Here is an 11,988-nt window from a genome sequence, read left to right on the forward strand (position 1 = left end):
TTCCCATGCTTCGGGGATGAATAGATGAATGAATGGATGAATGAATGAATGAATGAATGAATGAATGAATGAATGAATGGATGGATGACTGGATGAATGGATGAATGAATGAATGAATGAATGAATGAATGAGTAAATGAATGGATGGATGAATGAATGAATGAATGAATGAATGAATGAATGAATGGATGGATGAATGGATGAATGAATAAATGAATGAATGCATGAATGAATGAATGAATGGATGGATGAATGGATGAATGAATAAATGAATAAATGAATGAATGAATGAATGAATGAATGAATGAATGAATGAATGAATGAATGAATGAATGAATGAATGAATGGGAGAATGAATGGGATAATGGATAGATGAATAAATTAGTAAATGAATGAATCGACCAATGCATGAACGGATAGTCAGATGAATGCCAGTGAATGCATAAATGAATTAATTAATGAGTGGATAGAAGAAAAATGAATGAAAAAATTGTTAGCGGATAGATTGGTTGAAAATTTACACACATCCAGAGGCATTAGCAAACAGATCATCATCGTCGCCACCGTCTCCATCTTCATCATCCATTCTTATTACTTCCACGTTTGTCGTGTTGCTGACGCAAACAAAAATGGTGATACAAACTATGATACAAACGATGATACAAACTATGATACAAATGATAATACAAACGATGATACAAACTATGATACAAACGAAGATACAAACTATGATACAAACTATGATACAAACGATGATACAAATGATAATACAAACTATAATACAAATGATGATACAAATGATGATACAAACTATGATACAAACGATGATACAAACTATGATACAAATGATGATACAAATGATAAAAAAAACAATGATAGAAATGATGATAGAAATGATGATACCATCAACAATAGCGTTTGAAAAGATTTATCATTTATTTTATTTATTTATTTATTTTTATTTAACTAACATACATTAACTATAATTTTTTGTAATTAATTAAATACCAACTCAACTGATTAGAAACAAATTGACGAAATTATTAATTAATTAAGTAATTAATTAATCAATTTAGTTAATGAAAAAAAATGATAATACTGCATCAACACTAGCCAAGATGATGAGTAATTTTAGTAGCAGTAGTAGTAGTAGTAGTAGTAGTAGTAATAGTAGTAGTAGTAATAGCAATAGTAGTAGTAGCAGTAGCAGTAGTAGTAGTAGTAGCAGTAGTAGTAGCAGCAGTAGTAGCAGCAGCAGCATTAGTAGTAGTAATAGTAGCAGCAAAAGTAGCAGTAGTCACCACTATCTGAGCAGTATTAGTAACAGTGAAAGCAGCGGTAGTATATATAATAGTTTTTTTTATTTCGTTCAATAATTTATTCATTTTATTTATCAGGTCGAGTGCTCAACTATTTGAATCATTACAATCAATTGCGTCTATCCTTTTTTATCAATCTCGCGACTATATTCATTCATTCATTTGTTCGGTCGTTTATTTCATTCTTTTGTATGTTCATTCATTCATTCATTCATTCATTCACTCATTCATTCATTCATTCATTCGTTCGTTCGTTCATTCATTCATTCGTTCATTCATTCATTCGTTCGTTCATTCATTCAAAGTAAATATACACTACACAGCAATTTCATTTAAAGCAAATATACACATCAACCCAACCCAATAAGAAACAAACATGCAAGCAGATGACAACACACAAACCCACAAACGTCTATATGATATACACTAACGCATACACAAAACGCACACACACACGCACACACACACACACACATACAAACGAAACCACGCGCACACACATACACAACACTAAAGGAGAAGAAGAAATTTTAGTTTGCAAAAGGCTGAGAGTAAGTTCCAAAGAACTTTTACGATCCTCGGAAAATAATGACAAAATACAATATAAATGAAAAACAGATATACATACACAAAATGACAGACGCACGTACACGCACGCACACACGCACGCACACACGCAAAACGACAAACCTGTATCTATTAACATCGCTAATGACGAGAAACTGACTCTGGAAGTAGTGAATGTGGAGAATGACAACGATGAGGAAGGATGTTGGTGTGAGTAGGGACACGAACAATTCACCGGTACTGTACTTTCTTAGGCCTATGTCTTCCAAACTGTCGAGTGTGTGTGCGTGCGTGCGTGTGTGTGCGTGTGTGTGTTTATGTGTGGCAGGTGTCGCGTATGTGTGGCAAGTGTCGCGTATGTGTGGCAAGTGTCGCGTATGTGTGGCAAGTGTCGCGTATGTGTGGTAAGTGTCGCGTATGTGTAGCAAGTGTCCAGTATGTGTCACGCGTCGTGTGGTGTGAGTTGTGTTGCGTGTAGTGTCGTTTGTTGTATTCTTTACAACTGCTACTACTACAATTACTACTGCTGCTGCTGCTACTACTTTTACTATGTGTGCGAGGTGAAAATGATAACATAAAAATACTACCACTGCTACTACTAATAATGATAATAATTTATCAATATAACGCTAACAACATTAAAATAATAACAAAAAAAGAGTAGAAATAGTCATAAATATTAATTATTAATCAATGAACACATTTAAAAGGGAGCAGTGATAGATAATATAAAATATGTTATATGTGTGTATACGTGTATATGTGTGTCTGTATAAATGTTTGTGTGTGTGTGTGTAAGTGTATTTGTGTGTCTGTGTAAATGTTTGTGTGTGTGTGTGAGTGTATGAGTGTGAGTGTATGTGCGTGTAATACATTTTTTTTATTACAGATTATATGAGCCACATTACAAACATATACGAATAATAATAACACCAACAATAACAACAACAACATCAATAACAATAACAATAATAACAATAATCATGATAGAAAACAACAGAAGCAGCAGCAGCAGCAGCGGTAGTAGTAGCAGCAGCAGTAGCAGCAGCAGTAGTAACGAACATGATAGGGCTCTTGGCGTTCATGGTGTTCAGTCTGACCATGACCTCGTCAAACTGGACCACGTATATGGAGATGAGGACGACCATTGAGTAGAAGATAACAATTACCCAGAACACCCTCACCCATATTCTCCAAAACTGATAACTGACCTGATAGTGATAAGAGTGGTGGTGGTGGTTGTGGTGACGGTGGTGGTGCTGATGGTGGTGCTGATGGTGGTGGTGGTGAATTTCTTTTTATTTTAATCTGTCAATCAAACTCTGCCAAACACAACAGAAAAAGCAAGAACATGCAAAGTATAAAATGGTGTGATGGTGAATTGTCATAATAATTATCATCGCCACCATCACCGTCATTTCAATCTCCATCATCACACCATCCTCATCATCGCCGTCATCAAATGTACCCTCATCCTCATCATTCTAAAACACACACACACCACACCACACCACACACACACACACACACACACACTTACTCAAACAAACATACACATACACACACATTTGTAGGGATACACAAATAACACATACAGGTGAAGGCAAATACTAATGTTTGTTATCAAACCTGAAAAGTGATGACGAAATAGAGAAAGAGGATCATGTAGATGATCCTGTAAAGCACGGATTCCTGGAGTGCCATGACGAGGAAGAGTAAGGAACAGACCAGGATCCAGTATTTCACCAATATACCGTTTATCAGTGCTCCTGTTGAAAATGATGACGATGAAGATGGTGGTTATGTTTATGATGATGGTAATGATGGTGGTTATGTTTATGATGATAGCAATGATGGTGGTGGCTTATGTTGATGATGATGGCAACTGTAATGATAGTAGGATTAGGTGATGTTCATTGTGGTGATGACGATGATATGGTGATAACAATTAAGATGCCAATGATGACAACAATGGAGTGACATAAGGTTGAAATATGATTTTATACGATGAGAATTAAATAACTTTTAATTTAAACATTATAACGATTCAATCAATTAAAATCTAATTAATCAATCAATCAATCAGTTAACCGACCAACCAATCGACCGATCAAACAACCAACCGACCGACCGACCAACCAACCGACCGATCAACCAACCATCCAGCTAACCAACCAACCAACCAACCAACCAACCAATCATTCAACCAACCTAACTGTCTCATAATCCTACTGGCTTTTGTCTTAGATTGAATCACTACGGAAAAATTTTTAATTGAGTATTTGGTTACATTTAAGGCATTAAATAGGGTAAAGATGACAAACATACGACCGTTAAAATGTAAATATAATGTTTATTTTATGCTCATATAATCCAAGTTGAACAAAATTCATCAATCAAGTTGCCTTAAAATCAAATGACCACCAACCACCTCACCTGACATTTTGCGAGATAGGTAGAAATCCGATCTCAAATTGTCAAAGTCAAGGTCGTCCTTCGAAGCCTCCCACCTGGATTGGCGGAGGGTCAGGATGAAGACGAGGGTGAAAAAGCTCTGCAAGGGAAGGAAAGATGAAAGAGTGGCGTTTATGAAATGAACGATAGTAACTACGATGAGTCACGTTCATGCTGGTGATTAACAGAAAATAAATAATTAAACACGATTAAAAGCTATGGAAGAAAACAAAACATTGCACAAACATCGAAATGATAATACTTCAAAACCTGAAACAAATCGATCAAGCCAATCCATCCGCACAACTAAACATGAAACAAACAGCAACCGACCTGAATAGCCAGGTCAACGAAAGGTTCCTGGTGCTTGTTTCTCCTAATTAGTCCTATCTTGGTCATGCTGTAACCTTTGCCCTCCATGGGGCTGGGCAGTTCATCGCTGGTGAGGTCCAGACCGTAGATGTAGTTGAAGGAGAGCAGGATGAGAGCGTAGAAAACGAAGACGGGACTGGTCTTGAGGACAAGGTCACGTTTTTGGGGTACCATCCAAATGAGGCAGGCTGCCACCAAGAAGAGGAAGGTCGGCCAACTATGGTAGGTGATGCTCCAAGCCTGATGATATAGATTATGATGATGATAACTACGATGTCGGCAAAGATTACGATGCAGATAACGCCGATGATTACGGCTCTAACAATAATGTTTCAGATTAATAAGCAGAGTAGTATTGTAGGATTGTCCGAGCATTATTATAAAATGTTACTAGCTGTTACATCGCTAAGGCGTTACAGGTACACATTTCTTTTGTTAATTTTAATGAATGAATGAATTAATTAATTAATCAACTAATTTAATTAAAAAATGCAAACCATCATGACGATGAGAGCAGCGTTGTAACTCTGACTTAGCATAAACTCAGCCAAGTACAGCGAGATGGTTTTGAAGATTTCAAAAATTTTGTTCGGCTGCTCCTGGCGCCTGCGAATTCTCAAGTTCAACCTATCGTCCACCTGATTGGTCGGCGATGCGTAACTGCTGTTCGTAACGTTCTCCATCGACTGGTAGTTTGGATGCTGACCCGGCGATACTAGACTCTGATCGGTCGGTTATTTGAGCTTCTTGTAGAATGATTGTTTGAATTACCGGACGAAATGTTAAGCGATTGGTTAACCATTTTTATAAAATAACATAAGATTGGCTAATAATTTCAATTTTTTTTTCATGTGACTGTTGATGACAGTTTGAAACAAACATAGGCCGATAAAGTAGGCCTGATGTGATAAGTTATCTTGATTTGAATTAGAATAAATATTCGTACATTTTTATAACGAAAACATTTTCATTCTCAGTTTATATTTTACATTTAATACCCACGATTTTTGTACAAGGACCTTTATTAAGCCTTAAAATTAATACCAAATAAATTTACTCAGAGTTTACGAACTTGGCAAAAATGTAAATTAGACAAGCGGTGACAAGCTCACCCAGCGTACATCGAATACAAAAATGATAAAATAATACGAATTCGAAAAAAATACAAATATGGAAAAATACAAATAACAGAAATGATAAAAATAACAAATCATAAAAACAGCAAAACATTTCCATTTAACGAGCCACTTAATTTCGTAAAAAGCCAACAATCCGACACATAATTCAATAAAAAAACTTTTTAAAAAATAAAATGCTCTTTTTATTAAATTATGGATTTTACGAAATTATGAATCACAAAATTATGAAATTATAAATAAAACGAAAAAAATTATAATCATGATAAAATTATGAAATTATAAAAAATTATAAAAAATTATAGAACGCACTCTATCCTCAAAGACAAAAGTCGGATTCTCAACGCCACTGGGAGTTTGGGGTGCTGTTTGGGATACTCCCATATTGTTCCGGATCTTTGTGGGATAAATCACAGTCAATCACTTGACCGACTGGCCAACCATCGATCCAACCATTTAACCAGCCAATCCTTAGACCAATTAACCAACCAGATAGCCAATTAAACAAACAACCAACTAAGCAACCAAACAACCAATCAACCAGCCAACCAGCCCGCCAACCAATCAACCAACCAATCAACCAATTAATCAACCAACCAGCCAGCCAGCCAACCAACTAATCAACCAGCCAACCTTGATAATCCTGCTTCTCATTTCAATACCAGTGCAGAGGAAGAAGGCAACCATGGCGACAACTTGCAAGATATCGGTCCATTTGAGGTTAACATTGAAGTTCAGCATGAATGGATGTGTACAGTTCGTGTATACGAATGTCTTCAGACCCAACAATCTTGTACAGGGAAGTTGTGTGTGTGTTGTTGTGTTGGCGATTACCAAATTAACACGTCGTTTATGTAAAAACTACTGACAACAAAACAAACGCGTTGCAACAGTATTGGTAATAAAAATAAATTAACGCAATGTTATTGACGTAAAACGGGATACCTATAAAGAATGCCAGTAGAGTTCGTCAAGTTATCAGCGTTGATGAAAACTGTTTCATTCCATCCCTCCCTCTCGAACCACAACTCTTGGATGCTTGGAAACTGATGCAGGTAGATAGCAACCAGGTGAAACCCGCAATATACCAACAAACACACTTCCATTGCAATAAACCATCGACCGAATTTTATGCCACACCCCCAAAGTGTGGCAGCCAATAGGAATGAAACAAAGTAGATCATATTGAGAACATTGGGCTCGGCAATCCCGCAAAGTATCATCAGCAAAAGAACGATCCCACTTCCGAGGTACTCGATTAGAAGTGACCCAGATTTGTAGAACCTGACCTGTGGTGATGGAGAGCCCTGCAGCTGGCCGACCAAGGCGCTGACGGAGGGCTGTGACGATGGCTGAGGCTGTAGGATGCACTTGCAGATGAAATAAATGAAGAGGCTAAACATGCTGGCCACTGCATCCGGAAGGATTAAACGGAGTGCGTTCCCGAGGTCCGAGTCGTTAATCCTGGTGGGAGCGAGGAAGTGGGATTGGGATGTGTGGTGATGATTGTTGTGTGGGGGTGAGGGTGATGAAAATGAGAATGATGATAATGGTGGAAATCATGAAAATTAAAATGAAGTGATTAGGAAAAAAAATTGAAAGCTCAATAATTATGCAAATGATTAAATAAAAACAATGTTAAATTATTGATATATCTTAATCTGATCAATCTTCATTGAACGGCAATTTGACATAAATTTAACGACAACAACAACATTAATAACAACAAACGAACAAGCAAACGAAAAAACAAACGAACGAACGAACAAATAAACTAACGAACGAACAGACAGATAAATAAATCACTAGAAATATAAAAACTTTTGCAATCCAATCTGTCTGAAAATGAGTTCTAATGGAAGACAATTGTAGAAAAGCGTATCAGACGACTTGTAAATCAGGATGAAAATCTGGAAAACCATCTGACCTATGAGGGCCAGTCCAGAAAAAATCATCGCTACTAATAAGAAGTACCCTGTAGAACCTTTAAATTTCATCAAGGTGTGCGTGAATATTTAACTAAACTCACTTTACCATAATATTTAAAATAATTAAAAAAAAGTATTCTTAGAACTGTTGAAGAGATGAATAGCATGAAGATAAAAAACAGATTAATGATAAATTTTAGAAACTTGTATGAAGCACAATAATTGACAAAAATGAATGAATGAATGTATGAATGAATGAATGAATGAATGAATGAATAATGAATAAATAAAGCGGGCACTGACCAAGAATAGTAACAGACGATGGTCTCTTAATCAAGGAGCTACTCAGTGCCAAACAACCATAGCCAAGTGAAAATGCATTCTGTCGAACCACACATGCTGTTTTGTTTGTTTGAATGGTTGTTTGTTTGTATGTATGTTTATTTGTTGTATGTTTGTTTGTATTTATTTATATTTGTTTGTATTTGTTTATGTTTGGTTGTTTGTCGTACGTTTATTTGTTTGTGAAAAAATTATTAGAAATTTTTTAGAAGATTATCTGGGAAGTAAAAAGCGATGAAATAAAAATAGAATGAATAAAATGGTACATTACAAAAAGTCACGCGGAATCATCCTCATTCATCATCATCATCATCATTATTATCACCATCATTACCATCGTCATTTCTAATCCTCCTCCTCTTCATCATCATCATCCCATCATCATCATCGCAATTGTTATCGTTATCATGGTAAATTCCATTATCATAATTACTGCAATCATCATCTTCATCGTCTCCATCATAACTTTCACCATCATCATCATCATCATCATCATTTGACCGAGTATTCATCATATTCATTATCATCATCGTCGTCACCATCATAATTATGTATTCATAACAAATAACTCCATCATTTCCTACTAGAGAATTGAATGGTCTATTTCTTTTTATTGTAATATTCGATTTCATAACTATTATTATTATTATCGTAATTTTCTACGAAACAAATATTACTAATAGTAGCAGCAGTAGTAGAAGCAGTAGTAGTAGTAGTAGCAGTAGTAGTAGTAGTAGTAGTAGTAGTAGTAGTAGTAGCAGTAGAAGTAGTAATGATAGTAACAATAGTGATGATGAAAAAGAATGTGATGAATGTGATGACGATAGTCGAAAGGATTAAAATGACAGTTGATGATAAACAGAAAAAGAGAAAGTTGAATTTTATGCTAAGGTTACCATCATCATGAACTTGTTACTCTAAAAATTATATATATATATATTAATTTTATGCTAATTATATATATATATCATTAATTTTATGCTAAGGTTACCATCATCATGAACTTGTTACTCTAAAAATTATATATATATATATATATATATATATATATATATATGCATGTGTGTGTGTTTATGTGTGTGTGCGCGCGTGCGTATGTACGTGTGTGTATGCGCCTACTTAAAACTTTTTGTAAAAAATTGCATATGTGAAATGCATCTATGATGTTTTTGTACTTTTGTATTATCGCCAACAAAGTACATACAATCATTACACATACACAAACACACACACACACACGCTTGCATACACACATACACACACACACACACACACACACGCTTGCATACACACATATATTTATATATATAATATACATATATCATATATATTATATATATATACATATGTCATATATTATATATATATATCATGTACAAATATATGTATGCAAACATAAGAAACAGGTGTTCAGCTGTTAGAATTGACAGTGGCTGGGTTTATCATATACACTGATGATGATAAAATAATGTAAATAAAGATAATATAGATGAAATAATTAATTATAATTATTAATATCATTAATTTAATTGCTATTAATTTTATTAACTCAATCAACACATCAAGTCCACTGAACTATGTATTAATATTAATAGTAAAATTGATAGTAGTAGTAGTAGCAGCAGCAGCAGCGGCAGCAGCAGCAGCAGCGGCAGCAGCAGCAGCGGCAGCGTCAGACTTGTCTATCAGGACACCATCATCTTCAACAACAATTGCTGCTGATTCATTTCATACTGACTTCATCCTTACATCGTCGTCGTCTTCATCGTCATGTTCGTCATCGTCATCATCGCTTATCATTAACGTCATTATTATCATTGGCATCATTTCATAAGCATGACCAACTGTAATCATCCAATATGATGTCCAACACATGGTCAACATAACATCATCGTTGTCATCATCATTAGTATTGCTATTCAACTATAGTCGTTATCATCATCATTAAGTTATCACCTCCAATAAAGTAGTTTCACAATCACCAATCATTTATCATCACAAACATCACTACAGGCATTATTACTATCATAGCAAACAGAAATCATAAAATCTTAATTAAAATAGAAAAAAACAATGATACATTGAGAGAAAGAGAGAGAGAGAGAGAAAGAGAGAGAGAGAGAGAGAGAGAGAGAGAGAGAGAGAGAGAAAGAGAGAGAAATTCTTAGTTTAATGAAAATTATTTTTAAAAGTTAAACATTCAATTGAAGGTTGAAACAGTAGCAACCAACATATAAAGCGTATTGGCATTTTATTGATCATTATGCATATTAAATAACTTTGCTCTGTAGATAAACAAAACTGACACACACACACACCACACACACACACACACACACACACACACACACACAACACACACACACACTGACACAAACCAGCAACAGCAGCAGTGGTAGTAGCGGTGATAAACATACACAAGTGTGCAGTACATAATTAAACTGCCAGACGTGACACATTGTGTATCATTATTTGTCTCCATACTTGATAGCAACCATAGCATAATATCAAACATGGATCACCTACAGCTACTGATGTCGTTGTCTCAAAATGGGCGCATGTGCAAGTAGTAGAATGTGACCAACAAAACAAAATAATTAGTGGCAATGTACCATTTGCTCATTCAACTTCTCAGATATCATCCTTTAAGATAGACGAGAAAGAGGATAAACTGAAAAAAGTCAAAAAGAAAGAAAAAGAGGAGAGAAAACAGAAAAAGAGAGAGACAGAAAGAGAGAGATAAAGGGAATAAAGGGAGAGAGAAAGAGAGGGAGGGAAAGAGAGAGAGAGGAAGAAAAGGGACCAAGAGAGTGAGACAGAGTGAGTCGGAAAGAAGGACAAAGATAAAAAGAAAGACAGAGAAAGAAAGAGAGAGAGAGGCAGGGAGAGTCGGAAAGAAAGTCAAAAAGAAAGGTAAAGATATGAGTGAGACAGTAAAAAAGAAAGGAAAGAGATTTTTAAAAATGAGATTTGAAGCAGCAGCAGCAGCAGCAGGTTAAAAGCAGAAAGAAAATAAAAAATCTCGGTCATTATAATTAATTAAATCAAGCCAACATGACAAATAATGCCAAAAAAATTTGACAATTTTAAAGATGATACAAATGACTTAAATGGCATGACCTAAAATAATTAGGTCATGCCAATTACCATGTGCTCATTAATTTTAAAAATAATTTGATTTCAAAGATGAATGCCCTCAGAACAATGTTGAATGCTTGTTATCTAGGTCCATTTTTGTATATGAACTTTTAAAATATTTCGATATTGAGAGTTACTCAACTGTGATAATTTATACAAGTGAATATAAAGAATTAAATTTATTTGATGAATTCATCCATCTGATAACTCATTCACTCATTCATCCAATCATTTACTCACTCTGTTGTCATTGCTTTTACTCATGTTAGTGCAAAAATAATGCCAGTTTGCTTAATTTAGTTTTTTGACCCAATGTTTTTAAATAAATTTCATTGGATATATTGATAATTATATACAATTGTAAAGGTTATTCATTCCTCTATCCAGTTTATATAAAATATTTAGTTAAAACTTCCACTGTGTTTGGTTTTGAGTGATATTATAGATAGTCGTCAAAGTCTAATTTTTGAATTACTTCACCTCATGAATATAAACTGAAGCAAACAGCGGCCAATGCAAATGCAAGATATAATAATGTGGAAAGTAGAGGCATGAAGAGATGTCCATGCCTCTAAAAGTATTCCATACAAAGTTTGATCAAAACATTCACGCTTGTGATATGAGTCTAGAGGATGAAACGAGTTGCATATGATGAACTGAAGGCAATTATTGAAGCAAAATCAACTAAACCTAACCAGCTAAAAATATGGTAGGAAAAAAGATTCTGAATAG

General features: G+C 34.9%; 1 protein-coding gene across 1 annotated transcript; it reads right to left on the reverse strand.

Annotated features, from left to right (window-relative positions):
* Nucleotides 1–1,438: 1,438 nt before the first annotated feature.
* Nucleotides 1,439–7,803, reverse strand: HELRODRAFT_169634 (hypothetical protein; the record flags this gene model as incomplete). Its single annotated transcript, XM_009015469.1, has 10 exons — nt 1,439–1,463; nt 2,010–2,156; nt 2,949–3,097; nt 3,516–3,655; nt 4,323–4,440; nt 4,674–4,952; nt 5,210–5,434; nt 6,533–6,638; nt 6,794–7,312; nt 7,670–7,803. The coding sequence occupies 10 exons, from the start codon at nt 7,801–7,803 to the stop codon at nt 1,439–1,441; spliced, it is 1,842 nt and encodes a 613-aa protein (XP_009013717.1).
* Between the last annotated feature and the right edge of the window lie 4,185 nt (nt 7,804–11,988).

This window comes from Helobdella robusta, assembly GCF_000326865.2.
Source record: "Helobdella robusta unplaced genomic scaffold HELROscaffold_16, whole genome shotgun sequence".
NCBI lineage: Eukaryota > Metazoa > Annelida > Clitellata > Rhynchobdellida > Glossiphoniidae > Helobdella > Helobdella robusta.